Here is a 19,655-nt window from a genome sequence, read left to right as displayed (position 1 = left end):
ACTGCTATTATTTTGAACACAACTGTGTGTGTATATATATATATGTGTGTAATTTTTTATATATATTTTTTTTTTAAATGTGGCTAATCACTGTTTAGTGTAGGACATTCTGTTGTTAGGTCATTGCTACAGAGGTGATTCTCCAATTGCACTGCTATTAATCCCACTCTGTGAGTCTGATCATGTACAACCCCTGGCAAAAAGTATGGAATCACCACTCTTGGAAAATGTTCATTCAATTGTTTAATTGTGTAGCAAACAAAGAAAGCTGTAGTTGCAACTGTTTTTGCAGATCAAGCAGAGGAAAAAACTATGGAATCACTCAATTCTGAGGAAAATAATATGGAATCATGAAAAAAAACTCTCCAGTACACCACTAGTACTTTGTTGCACCACCTCTGCCTTTTATAACCACTTGAATTCTCTGAGGCATGGATTTAACTATGGACAAACCGTATTCTTCATTAAACCGGCTCCAATTTTTTCTTATTGCAGTTGCCAGATCAGCTTTGCAGGTTGGAGCGTTGTCATGGATCATTTTCTTTAATTTCCACCATAGATTTTCAATTGGTTTGAGGTCAGGACTATTTGCAGGTCATGCCATTGATATTATAGGTCTTTCTTGAAGAAAGGTTTTCACTGCTTTTTCCCTATGGCAAGATGCATTATCATCCTGAAAAATGACATCATCATCACCAAACATCCTTTCAATTGATGAAATAAGAAAAGTGTCCTAAATCTCAATAGAAACGTGTGCATTTATTAAATATTTAATGACTGTCATCTCCCCCATACCTTTTCCTGACATGCAACCTCATATCATCAATGATTGTGAAAATTTGCATGTTTTCTTCAGGCGGTCATCTTTATACATTTCATTAGAATGGCACCAAACAAAAGTTCCATCATCATCACCCTGCAGAATGCAGATTTGTGATTCATCACTGAATATCACTTTCATCCAGTCATCCACAGTCCATGATTGTAACCTTGTTTTTTTAGGTGTTAATGATCGTTTGGCTTTTCTGTATGTAAATCCCATTTCCTTTAGGCGATGTCTTACAGTTTGTCCTCAGACATTGACTCCAGTTTCTGCCCATTTGTTCCTCATTTGTTTTGTTGGGCATTTTCTGTTTTCAAGGAATATTGCTTTAAGTTTTCTATCTTGACATTTTGCTTAACCACTTCCCGACCGGCCGTTGTATATAAACGGCCGGACGGTGGCACTGCAGGGTCGGGTGGGCGTTTATAAACGCCCTCCCCGCAGCACCGCGATCCGGTGCCCGCTGTGTGCTCTGGACACAGTGAAACACCAATCGTCGGACGGGACCTCTGTACGAGGTCCCGATCATGTTGATCACTCATTGGCCAATCAGTGATCACATGCAAAGTAGTAAGCAAGATGTCACTTCTGACATCATTGCTTACTACGTGTGAAATCTGTGAATGATCACAGAGGTCACATGGTACAAGGCTATTCACAACAGCCTTGTACCATGTGACAAGCTGTGACCAATCACAGCTCACTCAGTAGTTCTCAATGGCTGCAAGAATACAGACAGAGAGAGAAATGATTGCTTTTACATCCTATATGGGTGTAAAAGCAATCAGTGTAAAAAAAAAAAAAATCTTCATCACCCCCCAAAAGTAGTACAGTGTCACCATGGTGACACTGTACTGCTAGGGTGACAGTATGTAAAAAAAAATAAAATAAAATAATAATATAAAAAATATTAAAATGTGAAAAAAATTTTTTTCAAATTATAATTTTTGGTTATAAACTAATTTGGCTTGGTTTTTTTTTTACTAAAAAGATAACAGAATACATTTTGGCCAAGATTTGTGATGAAATATTATTTATTTGCAAAATTTTATAAGAAAAACACTTTTTTTCAACATTTTTGGACATTTTCATTTACAGAGCAAAAAAAATAAAAATCCCAGCGGTGAATAAATACCACCAAAATAAAGTTTTATCAGTCTCAAAAAAATGGTAAAAAATTCATATGGGTATAGTGTTGCATAACCGCGCAATTGTCATTCAAAGTGTGATAGCGCTGAAAGCTGAAAATTGCCCTGGTTAGGAAAGGGGTGAAAGTGTCCAGACTGGAAGTGGTTAATCTACCAGTACGCTTCCCTTTTACAACCTTCCCATTTGATTTGTACTTGGTCCAGATTTTAGACATAGCTGACTGGGAACAGCCAACATCTTTTCCAACATTCCGTGATGATTTACCTTCTTGAAGAAGTTTTATAATCCTCTCCTATGTTTCAGCTGACATCTCTCGTGTGGGAGCCATGATTCATGTCAATCAGCTTGGTGCAACAGCTCACCAAGGTGTGCAAGCACTCTTTTTTAACTGTAGACTAATTAGCTAATGTAATCGGATGCAGATGTTTGTTTTAGAACTGCAAACTACATGGTGATTCTATAATATTTTCCTCAGAATTGAGTGATTCCATTTTTTTTTCCTCTGCTTGATCTGCAAAAACAGTTGCAATTGATTATAGTTTCCTTTCTTTTTTATTCTTCTAAGTGTTTCTTAGCCGTTTCCCATCTGCCATATAGCAGAAATACTGCTACAGGGCGGCACGGGTGCACAACGTATATATAGGTGATTTTGCAGTTTCAGGTAAGGGATGCGCAGTGATTACTCGCCGACACACGGTGATCGCTGAGTATTATCAACAGAGGAGAGAACTGTATGTAAACAATGCTGTTCTCTCCCATGTCGGCTCCTGCACACTGGATAGCAGAGCCATACAAAGCAGTTTGCTTACAGTGGAAAGCACTCACACAGTTAACCCTTTGATTGCCCCAGATGTTAACCACTTCCTGCCAAGTGCCATTAGTACAGTGTCAGTGCTTTTTTTTAGCACTGATCACTGTATGGGTGTCACTGGGGATATCAGTGACACCAAGTCAGTTCCTCCCAGTGTCAGAATGCCCGCTGCAGTCCCGCTGTCCTGCTGTAAGTCGCTGATCGCTGCCATTACTAGTAAAAAACAAACAAAAAAAATTCCAGTATACACCACCATTTGTAAACACTATAACTTTCATGTAAACCAATTAATTTACACGTATTGAGATTTTGTTTTAGAAAAGACAAGTAGCAGAATACATTTTGGCCTAAATTTATGACGAAATTTGATTGTTTAAATTTTTTTATTGGACATGTTTAATAGTAAAAAGTCAAAAATGTTTTTTTTCTCACACTTGTCAGTCTTTTTTGTTTATAAAGCTCTCTTTGTGGGAAAAAAGAACATAAATTTCATTTGGGTGCAGCGTTGCATGACCGCACAATTGTCAAAGTTACGCAGCGCCGTAATGCAAAAAATGGCCTGGTCAGGAAGGGGAGTAAATACTCTGGAGGGCAAGTGGTTAAAGCCAGAAGGGTGGAATGTTAAATGAAAATAGTTTTGAGGCATGTCTGATTTTTTTTTTTTTTTTTTTTTATACACAATTAAACAATTGAATGATCATTTTCCAAGGGTGGTGATTCCATACTTTTTGCCAGGGGTTGTATTGTGTACAAAACAGAAGTTGACAACATTTACGGGACCCCTAGCCCATCTAAAGAAAGTACACAGTACTGCAATTCTAGTTGAGATTTTACTACTGCTTGCATTTCCTCCAACCTATGAATAAAAGGAGTTTTCATTGCCATTGTGTTTTTGTTATAGAGATTACTTCTCAGTTTGTCCCTGTGAAGATGTCACCAGGAGAAAAGTGGAGAAAAATGTCCTGACCAGTTCCACAGACAGCAAAACAAAGAAACACATTCTGGTTAGGGACGCACTTTAAATGGAAGGATCTCATCAATTAACAATTAAATAGGATAAACATTAGAACAAAAGGTAGTAAAGCCAACAGTCAAATATTTGATGTATGATCGAGATTAAAAAGACTAGGAATACCCCCAAAACCTGAAAGTTAAAGATCTCAGTAATCAAAATAGAATTGTTGCAACAATTATGGAAGGCCAAAAAGGCTGTAAAACAAGGAGCAAAAATAACATCAGATTCATACTTTAGATTAAAAACCCTCCTCTAGATACATTCATTGTGACAGCTAAAATCTTCCGCGTTTTTGTTTTTTAGATTACCATGACCCATCATTCTCTTTTCCACAGTTTTTTCCAAGACACTGGAGTTGATTTACTGAAGGCAAACAATTTGTTCACTTTGCAAGGGAATTTGCCTCATAGCTTAGTGAAAAAGGTGAAGCTCAGCTGACTTCTATCATACAATCGTGATTATTTTTCTTTTCCTTGCACATGATTGAGTATTCTTTGCAAAGTGAAACTTCATCACATTCACTAAGCTCTGGGACAGATTCTTTTGCAAAGTGCAACGTCCCACTTTGCAAATCTTTTGACACTTTTTGTTAGTTTCGCTACATGTCCAGTCTTGTCTTTTCAATTGTCTCTTTCACTTGGCTTTGTCAGTGGAAAATGGTACCTGGGGGCTGAACCATTAACCTTTACACATACTTGGCTATCCAAACATAGATTTTCTGTTGCTGGGTTTTACTAAAGAACTTTCCTTGCCATGTTCTGAAACAGTAGTTTTATCAGTGAGCTTCCATATAGAAAGGTATAGCTCAGGAGTCTCCACACTTTCTATAGAAAGGGCCAGTTTACAATCCTTCCGACTTTAGGGGAATCGGATTGTGCCCAGTGGGAGTAAACAATTCTCAATCTTTGTTATTAGGGGGAGAAATAGTTGGTGTCAGTGGGAGGAATAGTATCCAATTTTAGTTGTCAGTGGAAGGAATTATGTCCCATCGTTGGTGTGAGTGAAAGGAATAGTGCCCCATTGCTGGTGTCAGTGGCAGGAATAATGCCTCAAGGGCCAGATAAAGGCAAGCAAAGGGCCACATCTGGCCCCAGGGCTGCAGTTTGGAGACCACTGGTATAGCTAATTACCATGACAGAAGTAATTGCAGTATATATACCATGCGATTAACATTACCACTGTTTTTCAAAACTCCACATATTTTCAAATCTACCCACTTTCTCTAGGAATCTATGCTGTTCTTCCAAAATCAGAACATTTGGGATACATGATTTCTCATTAATGTAAACTGGCAGTATCACAATTTTGCATAGAATGATAAGCAATTGAATAAGGGCTTGCTGGGTTCATTCAGATGTCACACCAGTAATTACAAACTCCAGCTATAGTATTTTTTAAACAATATACTTCAACAGCTACTGCATTTTTATATAATAGACCACACATTAGATGCAAAATCCATATGTCATAATATGCATTCTATCTATAATTAGTATGTATGCAGTATCTGTTGGTTATTTTGTATTGTACAAAAAGTTTTGGTTCAGGCCATCTGATTTTTGTCATTCTGAAAATGCTGACAAATCTGTCAACTGACTCCCTGCCAACACTCAGGACAACAGATAGATAGTTCTGGATTTCATCTCCTGTGTTGTGTAAGTCATCACTCTTCACATAGCACACGCTACATGTGCACAGCAGTCCTTAGGACTCATCTGTGTCATTAAATGATCATAAATTTCAGCTTGAGGCTATTTATCTGCATCTGCTTTCTGCACAGGAATTAAACATTGTTCAGGATTAAAAATGCTAGTTTGTCATTTAACCAATATCTAGATAAGCAAAATGATGCAGCTGGTCCTTTTTTAATTGCTGTAGGTTATCAGCTTTCCTGTACCTAACAACCTGTACTATGTCATGCAGAAAGAGTGCAACATGCTTGCCATATTGGTGCTAAGAGTTATTTTTTCTGATGGTCCAGACATGCCCAGCTGTATGGTACAACGTAATTGCATTTTGGGCTCGTTCTCATCCACATTGCATACAGGAGGGTGTGTGTGTGGAAGCTTGTTCTTCTGAATGTGTTTGCATTTATTTTTGATGTATTTCACTATTTCTTCATACATTTTGATTGCAACAGAATAAACATGTCAATAAGAATTTCAAAGAAAATGTATTGGACCTCCTCAGTCAGCTGCATCCAGACTCGGCCATCTGTCCCAGACTTCAGCACATCGCTCTGCGTGTGGCTGTGCCACTGCTGAACTCACAACGCAGTCACTCCAGCAGCAAGAATCTGCAGATTCTTGCCACAGGAATCTGGTGGCCACAATGTTTTTTTTTTGGTTTGTTTTTGTTTCCACACTGGAGAGATTTTGCCCTTGCTTTCTGTTGCAGTGAAATGAAAGTAAGGGAAAAAATCTCCAATGGGCAAAAAGTAATAAAAACCTAAAAAAAGCAGGCCAGTTCCAAGCCTTTCCCCACTCTGCCTATAGAAGTATCATTCACTGTATCATTTGTTTGCTTAAAATGTTGGGAGATGTGAGAACCTGTCATTCGCTAACAGACACATTAGACCAGTGGTGGCCAGCCTGAAAATATTGAGGGCCTTGAGTCACCTCCAGAAGGCCACACAATAGCAGTGCATTTCTACACCTCAGTGCCCCAGTTGAAATACAATAACCCCCAGCATTGGTGTCAGTGAGTGCAATAACCTCCAGCATCAGTGTCAGTGAGCACAATAATAATCCCCAGGATTAGTGTCAGTACAATTAACCATTCCCCCCTCACATTGGTGGCCAATGGCAGTGAAAGTTAATCCCCTTCTACACTGGTGGTAAGTTAGAATTAACCCTCCTTGCATTGTGGTCAGTGGCAGTGATATTTTCTCCCCTCCTTGCATTGTGGTCAGTGGCAGTGAAAGTTAACCCTGACCAGGGCATTGTAGTCAGAGGCAGTGAAAGTTAAGAAAGTTAACCCTCCAGGGCACTGTGGACAGTGACAGGGAAAGCTAACCTCACCCCCCCCCTTCATTGGTGACCACTTACCCATCACATGATCCTGTGCCGCTCTGTCATCCACGACTGGGACCTTGCTTGTACTGTGGGCCAAGATGAATTTGCCCACAGTACAGTCTCTCTCATTCAGTGCCTGTTGCTGGAACACAGAGCGGTTCCAGCAACCCGCTGCTGTTTTCCTTACTATATGGTGCCCAGTAGCCCATGGACCGCTCGCAGAAGGCCAACAGGGCGCATGTTGAATGCCAGGGCATTAGACAGAGATGTCTTAATGATTGGTATCTATTGGTTTAATGAAGCTTTATGATGAGAGCTAAAGTTCTTGTGTTCAAACACAATGGGACACAATGTGATGGTTTGTTGTTTTTCTTGATGAGTTAATTTATATTTTTAGAGCCCCTTTGATTTAACTTCTTGCTTTGTTAACAGCATATTCCATTATGAGTCATCTAGCCATTCTGACTCACTTCTAAATAATGATTTCTATGTATGGGTATTTTGCATACTTATTTGGAATACTTTGAGGACTTTTAAGGCAAGTTGTGCATGTTTGCATATTTTCGTACATGTTAAATTGTTACATTTTAAAGCTGAACTATCTGAAGCTGTCTTTGCTTTTATAGATTCCGTGTAGCCTTGAGTACTGGGATGAACTCCAACGATCGTTTGTTGCCTTCCGTGAGTTTAGTCTGTCCGAGAGCAAACCATGTGAGCTTCAGCTGCCCAGTATCACCACGGTCAATGACCAGAAGGAATTGGTAGCTTCAGACCTTTGGCGAATTGTATTGAATGGCAATCTCAGTTCTATGGATGATCAAAGGTAAATTTTCAGTTCTTGACCTTAATAGTGCAAGAAACACTGGTAAAATGTAATGTTTTAAATGCAGTTTTCTATGAATAATTTGTAATTATATAAGCCATATTTACTCCAGGCTTTGTATCCTGCTTTGCAGTATGACTTATTGGCCATACTTTCCTGTTCCTTCTCATGGGCAGCACAGTGGCTAAATGGTTAGCACTTCCGGCTGGCAGTACTAGCGTCGTTGGTTCGAATCCCAGCCATGGCACCACCTGCCTGGAGTTTGCATGTTCTCCCTGTGCCTACGTGAGTTTCCTCCAGGTACTCTGGTTTCCTCCCACCCTCCAAAGACATGGTGCTAGGTTAACCCCCTTGGCGGTATTCCCGAGTGTAGCGCAGGGTAAAATTTCTGTACCAAGAGCGGTAACCCCGAGCTACACTCGGGCTTACCATACGGCGTTGCTCAGGGAGTCCCTGCAGCACTTACCTTGTCCTTCGCTCCCGCGGTGTGTCCCCTGCAGCGTCCCCGGCCATCTCCTCTGGCCAGTGCCGGCATCCGGCTTCCTTGTTCCGGTCCCTGTGACGTTGGGACGTACGGGCGCCGGAATCGGCGGCAAATTTGAAATTTTTTAAAAATGTCTTTTTTTTTTTTAAATGATTATTATATAGTAAAACATTGCTGTTTCAATGCATTTCACATATATTTTGTCCCTAGTGCTTTGTCCTGTGCCCTGCCTGCATTTTGACTGTTCTTTCTGCCTGGAAACTTAGAAAAGTCCATGGCGTCCAAAAAGCGTCACTTTATGTCAAAAGCGGTTGTAGACCAGCTAGAGAACAGCGATAGTAAATCAGAACCACTTGCAGAATTGAGTGATAATGATTTGTGGGGAAATTCGTCATCAGACACTGAAAACGATTTTTCGACTTTGCTCAGCGATGTGCGAATTTGCCTCTGTATTTCAAATTTCAGTGTTTTTGGTTTGATTATATTATTGAATTCAATATATTATTATATTATTATTTTTTACGATTATTTATTAAATTATAATTTATGATTTCGTGTTTCAAGTTTTATCATATCCGGAATGTTTACTAGACTCTTGTTCGGACAGATTTCAGTGAGTTATTCCTAAAAATTACAGCCTACAATAAAAAACTACATATTTCCATGCAAAAAATTTTTACCGCTTTCAGCACAAAAAATCTGAAATAATTATACCGCCAAGGAGGTTAATTGGATCCTGTCTAAATTGGCCCTAATATGTGTATGTATGAATGTAAGTTAGGGACCTTAGATTGTACACCCCTTGAGGGTTAGGGAATGATGTGAATGTACAATATATATGTGTAAAGTGCTGCGTAAATTGACGGCGCTATATAAGTACCTGAAATAAATAAATAATTCAAGTATTTGCATCTCCCAATCCACTGAAAGCAGTGCATTCCCTTTGCAGCTAGGTGACTGAAAAATATACAGAACTCCCTGTAGTGGCTAATCTACAAATTGCCATAATTAATACAGTAACTAAATATTAAAAAGTATGTGAAAGGCAAATCAAAAATTGATTAAAAATGATCCTACCCATGCAACAAGTCCACATTAATGATAGCCAAGCAGCAGCTTATACTCTCTCTTATTCCCTTCTGCTCTGTTCAATGGCCACAAACAAAGACAAATACCCAGAACTTTTTTATGAGGAGCATGTGACTCGCTCCCCTTCCTCCAACATAATAGTGCTAATGCTTGTTTACTCACCACTTAGATGCCCAGCTCTGTCACATGGAAGCATTAAGAGAGTCCCCAACCCTGTGAAAGCTACCAAGAGATGTCTGTCAATTTACAAAGATAAGGGGGGGATGAAGATAATTATAAGTTGCTAGTGTGGCTGCTGTTAAAGTGAACTTGTTGCTTTGCTCTGCACAAACAAAATCTCAGTTTATTTTTAAAACAAAAATACTATGGTTCCTAAAATATCACAATGCAAAGTAATAGTGTAAGAACCATTAGATGTAAGTTTCCACTCCTTGCCTCCTGAGTTAAATCAGCGTACTGGATCTAGTATGCAGACTGGTAGTCAAAAAATTGTAGCTTCTGTCTGAGACTTCTCAAACAGATTTTTTCCATTGTAACACATTCCCTTGGAAGAGATGTCCTATGCATTATGGTTCATTTCGCTTTATAGTTGAAGTACTGTATATCCAAAGGCAAAGCCTTTTTCTTTATCATCCATTGAAGGACATGGGGTTTAAAGTATTTAGTCTATATTAGCACTGTCAGGTGGGGCTGAGGGGTCCCCCAAGTCCACTAGGGTCTTTCTAGCTGTCTCTGAGATAGTGGATAAATGCATCCATAGGGAAACTAAGAGCACTCTTGTACCATCCCCAAGTCTGTCTTTGACCCTCTTGTAAATGTGAGCCAAGTCTGTAGCCCCTATTGTTGTTCCTAACTCTGATTCAGAATCCCAACAGTTAGGAGAAGCTGTTTTTAGGCCACCTTAAACTTAGATATAGCAGGGGTTCTTTCAAACCCAATTGATGCAGTGCACATCACCCTGCTTTTGGATGACCAAACTGCTGGTTTATGCCCTGGGTCTTTAACCACTTCCCGTCCGGCCGCTGTTTATAAACGGCAGGACGGGACACCTACAGGAGCGGGTTGCCGTCTCTAAACGGCACCTTGTATCTGAGGCTCGTGCGCGGCTCCTAGAGCGCGCACCCGCGAGCCCGATGATCGCCGAGTCCGACGGACACGGTGGATTACGTGACATGGTATGGGACCAATGAAATCGGTCCCATACCATGTGATCAGCTGTGTCCAATAAGGACACAGCTTAAGTGTAAACAAAAGCCACATGGTGCGGCTTCCGCCTCCTTCTCCTCTCACGGAGTTGTCTGTGAGAGGAGAAACAGCGAAGAAGAGGGTTGTAGCTAACTGCCCTCCACCTTAGTGACACCTGATCGCCCCTAAAGTGTCCCTGATCGCCCCTAAAGTGTCCCTGATCGCCCCTAAAGTGTCCCTGATCGCCCCTAAAGTGTCCCTGATCGCCCCTAAAGTGTCCCTGATCGCCCCAATAAGTGTCCCTGATCGCCCCAATAAGTGTCCCTGATCGCCCCAATAAGTGTCCCTGATCGCCCCCACAAGTGTCCCTGATTGCCCCCACAAGTGTCCCTGATTGCCCCCACAAGTGTCCCTGATCGCCCCCACAAGTGTCCCTGATCGCCCCCACAAGTGTCCCTGATCGCCCCCACAAGTGTCCCTGATCGCCCCCACAAGTGTCCCTGATCGCCCCCACAAGTGTCCCTGATCGCCCCCACAAGTGTCCCTGATCGCCCCCACAAGTGTCCCTGATCGCCCCCACAAGTGTCCCTGATCGCCCCCACAAGTGGCCCTGATCGCCCCCACAAGTGTCCCTGATCGCCCCAAGTGGCCCTGATCGCCCCAAGTGGCCCTGATCGCCCCAAGTGGCCCTGATCGCCCCAAGTGGCCCTGATCGCCCCCACGTAGTGTCCCTGATCACCCCCACGTAGTGTCCCTGATCGCCCCCACGTAGTGTCCCTGATTGCCCCCACGTAGTGTCCCTGATTGCCCCCACAAGTGTCCCTGATTGCCCCCACAAGTGTCCCTGATTGCCCCCACAAGTGTCCCTGATTGCCCCCACAAGTGTCCCTGATTGCCCATACAAGTGTCCCTGATTGCCCATACAAGTGGCCCTGATTGCCCCCACAAGTGGCCCTGATTGCCCCCACAAGTGGCCCTGATTGCCCACAAGTGGCCCTGATTGCCCACAAGTGGCCCTGATTGCCCACAAGTGGCCCTGATTGCCCACAAGTGGCCCTGATCGCCCAACAAGTGGCCCAGCAGTGTCCCTGATCGCCACAGTGTCCCTGATCGTCACAGTATCCCTGATCACCGCAGTGGCCAAGCAGTGTCCCTGATCGTCACACAAGTGGCCCAGCAGTATCGCCGCAGTGGCCAAGCAGTGTCCCTGATTGCCACACAAGTGGCCCAGAAGTGTCCCTGATTGCCGCAGTGGCCCAGCAGTGTCCCTGATCACCGCAGTGTCCCTGATTGCCGCACAAGTGGTCCAGCAGTGTCCCTGATCGCCGCAGTGGCCCAGCAGTGTCCCTGATCACCGCAGTTTCCCTGATTGCCGCACAAGTGGTCCAGCAGTGGTCCTGATCGCCACAGTGTCCCTGATTGCCGCACAAGTGGTCCAGCAGTGTCCCTGATTGCCGCAGTGTCCCTGATTGCCGCAGTGGCCCAGCAGTGTCCCTGATCGCCACACAAGTGGCCCAGCAGTGTCCCTGATCGCCGCACAAGTAATCCAGCATTGTCCCCGATTGCCGCACAAGTGGTCCAGCAGTGTCCCTGATCACCACAGTGGCCCAGCAGTGTCCCTGATCACCGCAGTGTCCCTGATTGCCGCACAAGTGGTCCAGCAGTGTCCCTGATCGCCGCAGTGGCCCTGATTACCGCAGTGGCCCAGCAGTGTCCCTGACCACCACACAAGTGGCCAAGCAGTGTCCCTGATCACCGCATTGGCCCAGCAGTGTTCCTGATCACCACACAAGTGGCCCAGCAGTGTCCCTGATCACCGCATTGGCCCAGCAGTGTTCCTGATCACCACACAATTGGCCCAGCAGTGTCCCTGATCCCCACATTGGCCCAGCAGTGTTCCTGATCACCACACAAGTGGCCCAGCAGTGTCCCTGATCGCCGGATAAGTGGTCCAGCAGTGCCCCTGATCACCGAAGTGTCCCTGATCACCGCAGTAGTCCAGCAGTGTTTCTGATTGCCACACAAGTGGCCCAGCAGTGTCCTGATCATCGCAGTGGCCCAGCAGTGTCCCTGATCGTCGCAGAAGTGGTCCAGCAGTGTGTCAGGGACCACGGCTCCAGGGTCCGCGATCGCGGCTCCGTCCCTCGCGCATGCGCAGTGGCGGCGGATCGCGCCGGGACACAGGCACTAGGTCCCGGCGAGCCGTGGCTGACAGGACGCCGCGCATGCGCAGTAGGAGCCGCGGGCGCGCCTCAGGCGTCCAATGACAGCCGGGGGCGCATCCTAGCCAGCCAATGACCGTGCAGGGCGCACTATTTAAAGATGCCCTGCACTGTCACAGATTGCCGCAAGGTCTTCTGTGATCCTGAGTTCCTGCACCTATCTTGTGACCCTGATTGACCCTGACTATTCTGCCTGCTCCTGCGTTTGACCCGGATTGTCCTGACTACTCTGCCTGCTCCTGCGTTTGACCCGGATTGTCCTGACTATTCTGCCTGCTCCTGCGTTTGACCCTGCTCCTGCCTCAGGCGTCCAATGACAGCCGGGGGCGCATCCTAGCCAGCCAATGACAGTGCAGGGCGCACTATTTAAAGATGCCCTGCACTGTCACAGATTGCCGCAAGGTCTTCTGTGATCCTGAGTTCCTGCACCTATCTTGTGACCCTGATTGACCCTGACTATTCTGCCTGCTCCTGCGTTTGACCCGGATTGTCCTGACTACTCTGCCTGCTCCTGCGTTTGACCCGGATTGTCCTGACTATTCTGCCTGCTCCTGCGTTTGACCCGGATTGCCCTGACCATTCTACGGATTGACTTCCCTGCTGACCCTGCGTGTGACCCGACTACTCTCGCCTACCGATTCTGTACCCCGCTTACCCTCACGGGCCCACGATCCGTTACTACCCTGCTGGGGCCGCCATCCTCTTCATATCTGGCTCTCCCGGTACCTGTCCCCAAGGGTCTCCTCAGCCACTGGCGGGCCTGCTCGGAGGTCGTGACCTGGCCCGGGACTGTTTCAAGTCCATCCCCACCATCAGGGGCTCTGGTGAAAGCACAGCCCGGGCTTAGACCCCACGCTCTGAGTAGGTCTGTCAGTTGGCAGCCTGAGGCACCACCTGGCGGATCATAACAGTACCTTGCGGCCATGACAGAGCCAGGAAGTGGACCGGCGTCCCTAGAGGATATTTGTCAGCATCTGGCCACCTTGACCCAGGCTTTTCAGAACTTCCACAGTCGCTGCGCCCGACTGGAGGACCGCATGGAGTCAATAGCCCCCCTGACTCCCCCTGCTCAGAGTCCTCCACCTGCAGGACCTCCCGCTAACCCGGTATCCGGAGCGGTTGCCACATCCCTAGCTCCTGAACCCCGCGTTCCTCTGCCGGAACGATTCCGTGGTGATCGGAGCCGCTTCCGAGCCTTCCGGAACGCCTGCACCCTATACTTTGACTTACAACCCCGCACGTTCACCACTGAGACCGTCAAGGTGGGGTTTATAGTCTCCCTCCTTCAGGATGAGCCCCAGGATTGGGCTCACCGTCTGATGGAGAAGCACGACCCCCATCTTGACTCCGTGACCGAATTCTTTCGGGCCATGGCCGTCTTGTATAACGACCCTCAGCGAGCTGCTTCCGCTGAAGCGACTCTATACTCCCTGCGGCAGGGCCGCCGGACAGCCGAAGAATACGCGTCCGATTTTAGGCGTTGCATGGGCGACACCAGATGGAACGATGCGGCCTTATGTCACCAGTTCCGCATCGGGCTGTCTGAGCCTCTCAAGGATGAACTAGCGCGAGTAGGCCTACCTGACTCCCTGGAAAAACTGATTGAGTTGGCCATTCAAATTGACCGTAGACTAAGGGAACGTCGGCTGGAAAGGAGCAGTCAGGGTCAAAGGGTGGCATGGATTCCTTCCAGACATACAGCTCCAACCCCAGGGAACCATCCGCGAAGCACGGAAACAGGGGACAACCCGGAACCCATGCAGCTGGGATTGGCCCGTTCTCACTTATCGGTCGAGGAACGTCAAAGGAGACTATCACAGAACCTATGTCTGTACTGCGGGGAAGCTGGTCATCAGGTGCGCTCCTGTCCTGCTAAAATGAGTAAGTCCACGCCCGTTTCTTTTACTCTACCCGCAGGAAGGGATGATCAGTCGAGTTACCTGGCCATTCCTGTGTCTTTACAGCTCCCCGGAGGAACATTGTCGGTGACCGCAATCGTTGACTCAGGAGCCTGTAGTTGCTTCATCGATCTGACTTTTGCCCACCGGCAAAAAATCCCTCTCCAGACCAAAGAAAGGGGGTTCAACATCTTCTTGGCAGATGGGTCTCGTATAAAATCAGGGGTGGTGGACCAGGAGACACCACCCATTTTCACCACAATGGCAGACCATCACCAGGAGTTCCTCTGTTTGGATGCCATCGCATCCCCCCTTTTTCCAGTCATTGAGGGCCCATAACCCCCAGATTGACTGGGAAAAGGGAACAGTTCAATTTTGCTCACCCTATTGTTTAAGTCACTGCCACGTCACAGGATCCGTGGTTCCCCGGTTCCTCCTGTGCTTGGATGGTGACACCGATCTATCCCAGGTTATTCCCCCGGCCTACCATGACTTCTTAGACGTCTTTAGTAAGCGAGGAGCTGACGTTCTCCCTCTCCGCACCGTTCCTACGACTGCCCCATAGACCTCCTACCCGGATCTGAAATCTCTTTCGGCCGTATCTTTCCCTTGTCCGAAGCAGAATCAGGAGTACTGAGGGAATACATTGATGAGAACCTTCGGAAGGGATTTATTCGTCCATCCACATCCCCAGCCGGGGCCGGGTTATTCTTCGTAGAGAAGAAGGACAAATCGTTACGGCCCTGCATAGACTACCGTGACCTGAACAAAATAACGGTAAAGAATCGTTATCCTTTACCCCTAGTCCCCGAGCTCCTCCAGAGATTGAGATCGGCAACGATATTCACTAAATTAGACCTGCGGGGGGCCTATAACCTTGTCCGTATCAGGGAGGGGGATGAGTGGAAGACGGCGTTCCGTACGAGATTCGGTCACTACGAGTACTTGGTGATGCCGTTCGGGCTCTGTAATGCACCGGCGACCTTTCAGCACTTTATCAATGATGTTTTTCGTGACCTTCTTGATATTTTTGTGGTGGTTTATTTGGATGACATCTTAATTTTTTCCCCTTCACTGGAGGTTCATCGGGGTCATGTGATACGGGTATTAGAACGGTTGCGTCAACACGGGCTATACGCAAAGGCAGAAAAGTGCTGTTTCGAACAGCACGAAACCACATTCTTGGGACTGGTTCTCTCTTCCGCGGGGGTCGCGATGGATCCCCAGAAAGTCACGGCGATCTTAGATTGGCCAATACCCGCCGACAAAAAGGGGGTACAGCGTTTCATCGGTTTTTCCAACTTTTACAGGAAGTTTATTAGTAACTTCTCCGGTCTGGTCTCCCCGATCACGCAACTGACGAAACAAGGGGTCCGCTTTAAGTGGACTCCCGAAGCGCAGACAGCCTTCGAAAAGCTCAAAGAATTGTTCACCTCTGCTCCCATTCTCTGCCATCCAGATGCTTCTCTCCCATATGTGTTGGAAGTGGACGCCTCCGAAAATGCTGTAGGGGCGGTTTTGTCCCAAAGGAATGGTACCAAGGAACTTCTGCACCCTGTGGCGTTCTTCTCCAGGAAGTTGACTCCAGCGGAACGCAACTACGACATTGGAGATCGGGAGCTCCTGGCCATTAAAACTGCTCTTGAAGAATGGAGGTATTTACTGGAAGGAGCCACACACCCAATCCTAATATTCACAGATCACAAAAACCTTGAATATTTGAGAACGGCAAAACGACTGAGACCTCGCCAAGCGAGATGGGCGCTTTTCTTCTCTCGATTCTCATTCCATATAACGTACCGACCCGGTACTAAGAACACTAAACCAGACGCTCTGTCCCGCATGTTTGAGGACCCCGACGACACTGTGCTACCTGACACCATCTTACCTTCTGGGAATTTCCTCGCTCTACAAACGGAACTTCGCTCCCGACTTCTTGATGCTTCTGTAGGACTACCAGTTCCGTCTGAATCACCCCTCCAGAGCCACGGTGGGCTAATTTGGAAGGAAGACCGGATCATGGTCCCAGAAGAAGTGCGAACCCTGGTCCTAGGGCACTGCCACGACCATCCTATGGCGGGCCACTTCGGGGTAACGAAGACGCTGGATCTGCTACGGCGCTCGTTCTGGTGGCCAGACATGATCAAGGATTGTGAGCAGTACGTCCGAACGTGTTCCACCTGTCAAAGGAACAAGCCCTCCAGGAGCAGGGCATGGGGATTGTTACGTCCATTACCCATACCCAAGCGGGCTTGGCAAATGATAGCCATGGATTTCGTGGTCGAACTTCCACCATCCCAGGGCTACACTGCAATAATGGTGATCGTTGACCGCTTCTCAAAGATGGCACATTTCGTGCCCCTGGAGAAGACCCCATCAGCACCGGAAACGGCACGGATCTTCATCAAGGAAGTGGTTAGGCTTCATGGTGTTCCCGAAGATATAGTATCAGATCGGGGGGTCCAATTCACCTCCAGGTTCTGGAACGCCTTATGTAAATCGCTGGGAATCAAGCTGTCGCTTTCATCCGCCTACCATCCACAGACCAACGGCCAAACTGAGAGAACAAACCAGACGCTGGAACAGTACTTACGGTGCTACACATCCTACCTTCAGGACGACTGGCTGTCGTTGCTGCCTTCCGCGGAATTCGCGTACAACAACTCGAGTCACTCAGCCACGGGTCAATCCCCGTTCTTTTCCAATTATGGGTATCATCCCACATTCCTCCCTGATCTGATGCCTGAGAATCCGGTACCAGCATCTCAAGACATCTTGAACTTCTTTTCTGTCAATAACAAGACAATTCAGGAAGCCATCGCTAAAGCCCAAGAGGACAGTAAGAGGGCATTCGACAGAAAGAGAAGAGGAGAATTACTGCTTCAACCAGGGGATCAGGTTTGGCTAGCAACAACCAACTTGAAGATGCTATGTCCTTCAAGGAAGCTGGGACCCAAGTTCATCGGCCCCTTTCCGGTAAAGCGAGTGGTTAACGAGGTGGCCTACGAGCTCGAGCTTCCGCAGACCTTCAAGATACATCCTGTCTTCCATGTATCTCTCCTGAAGCCATCCAGACCGGATCCCTTCCCGGACCGTGAATCCAGACCTCCCGAGGCAGTCACTATAGGTGACCAGGAGGAATTTGAAGTGGAGACTATCCTCAGTTGCCGAAGGAGGGGGGGCCAGACACAGTTCCTGATAAAAGTGGAAGGGGTATGGCCCTGAGGAGAACTCATGGGAACCCGCCCAGAACGTCCACGCGCCCAGGCTCATCCGGGAGTTTTTTCGTGCTCACCCGCGGTGGAGAGATCAGTGGGGCTCCCGGAGGGTGCCCATTGGGGGGGGGCAATGTCAGGGACCACGGCTCCAGGGTCCGCGATCGCGGCTCCGTCCCTCGCGCATGCGCAGTGGCGGCGGATCGCGCCGGGACACAGGCACTAGGTCCCGGCGAGCCGCGGCTGACAGGACGCCGCACATGCGCAGTAGGAGCCGCGGGCGCGCCTCAGGCGTCCAATGACAGCCGGGGGCGCGTCCTAGCCAGCCAATGACAGTGCAGGGCGCACTATTTAAAGATGCCCTGCACTGTCACAGATTGCCGCAAGGTCTTCTGTGATCCTGAGTTCCTGCACCTATCTTGTGACCCTGATTGACCCTGACTATTCTGCCTGCTCCTGCGTTTGACCCGGATTGTCCTGACTACTCTGCCTGCTCCTGCGTTTGACCCGGATTGTCCTGACTATTCTGCCTGCTCCTGCGTTTGACCCGGATTGCCCTGACCATTCTACGGATTGACTTCCCTGCTGACCCTGCGTGTGACCCGACTACTCTCGCCTACCGATTCTGTACCCCGCTTACCCTCACGGGCCCACGATCCGTTACTACCCTGCTGGGGCCGCCATCCTCTTCATATCTGGCTCTCCCGGTACCTGTCCCCAAGGGTCTCCTCAGCCACTGGCGGGCCTGCTCGGAGGTCGTGACCTGGCCCGGGACTGTTTCAAGTCCATCCCCACCATCAGGGGCTCTGGTGAAAGCACAGCCCGGGCTTAGACCCCACGCTCTGAGTAGGTCTGTCAGTTGGCAGCCTGAGGCACCACCTGGCGGATCATAACACAGTGTCCCTGATCGCCGCAGTGTCCCAGCAGTGTCCCTGATCACCGCAGTGTCCCCGATTGCTGCACAAGTGGTCCAGCAGTGTCCCTGATCACCGCAGTGTCCCTGATTGCCGCAGTGGCCCAGATCACCACACAAGTGGCCCAGCAGTGTCCCTGATCACCACACAAGTGGCCAGCAGTGTCCCTGATCGCCGGACAAGTGGTCCAGCAGTGCCCCTGATCACCGCAGTGTCCCTGATCACCGCAGTTGCCCAGCAGTGTTTCTGATCGCCGCACAAGTGGCCCAGCAGTGTCCTGATCATCACAGTGGCCCAGCAGTGTCCATGGTCGCCGCACAAGTGGTCCAGCAGTGTCCCTGATCACCACAGTGTCCCTGATTGCCACAGTGTCCCTGATCGCCACACAAGTGGCCCAGCAGTGTCCCTGATCACCGCACTGGCCCAGCAGTGTTTCTGATCACCATACAGTGGCCCAATCAGTGTCCCTGATCACCTTAAAGTGTGCCTGTTCATAAAGTGTCCCTGATCTCTGCCACACCAGTGGATCCTGTTCACTGCCATCGTCTGTGAGGAGAGAGATCCAGTACAGCTAACTGTGAGTAATTTTCAGCCTTTGCACAGAGTATACACACACTCACAAAACATTGCCAGCCACCTCACTGTATCTCTGATTTTTGCCCAACAGTGACTAGTGTGAACCAACTGCAGCCAGATATCTGTCCCTCACTGCAACACCATCCTGATCACTGCCATACCAGTGGGTCCTGATCAGTGTCAAAAATATGGCCAAAAGATCATATACAAGCGAGGAGGCATTTCAAATTCTGAGTATGACAGATGAGAGTGACGGAGAACTTAAAACATACCTTGGGGTGTTTGCTTTCCAAAATGGGGTCTTTTTATGGATAATTCCATTGTCCTGATGCTCCAGGACCTCCAAAACAGCAATAGGTAGTTAAGAAATTAGATGTGCGATCTTTGCCCTTAGAACGCTAACAGGTGCTTATTGGATGTGGAACCCCTCTATGTGG

At 47.5% G+C, this 19,655-nt stretch overlaps 1 protein-coding gene across 1 annotated transcript in view; it reads left to right on the top strand.

Moving 5' to 3' along the window:
- Nucleotides 1-19,655, top strand: part of VPS13B (vacuolar protein sorting 13 homolog B) — a 1,305,797-nt gene that overhangs the window by 1,094,789 nt on the left and 191,353 nt on the right. Inside the window, exon 40 of the mRNA XM_089666424.1 lies at nt 7,439-7,635. Coding sequence (XP_089522550.1) covers nt 7,439-7,635 — 197 coding nt within the window. The remainder of the gene's footprint in view (nt 1-7,438; nt 7,636-19,655) is intronic.

Source organism: Staurois parvus, unplaced genomic scaffold, assembly GCF_062004578.1.
Source record: "Staurois parvus isolate SC_StPar_1 unplaced genomic scaffold, SC_StPar_1.0 ptg000052l, whole genome shotgun sequence".
Classification (NCBI taxonomy): domain Eukaryota; kingdom Metazoa; phylum Chordata; class Amphibia; order Anura; family Ranidae; genus Staurois; species Staurois parvus.
Note: the sequence above shows the minus strand (reverse complement) of the source record. Positions and strands in the feature narration are given on the sequence as shown.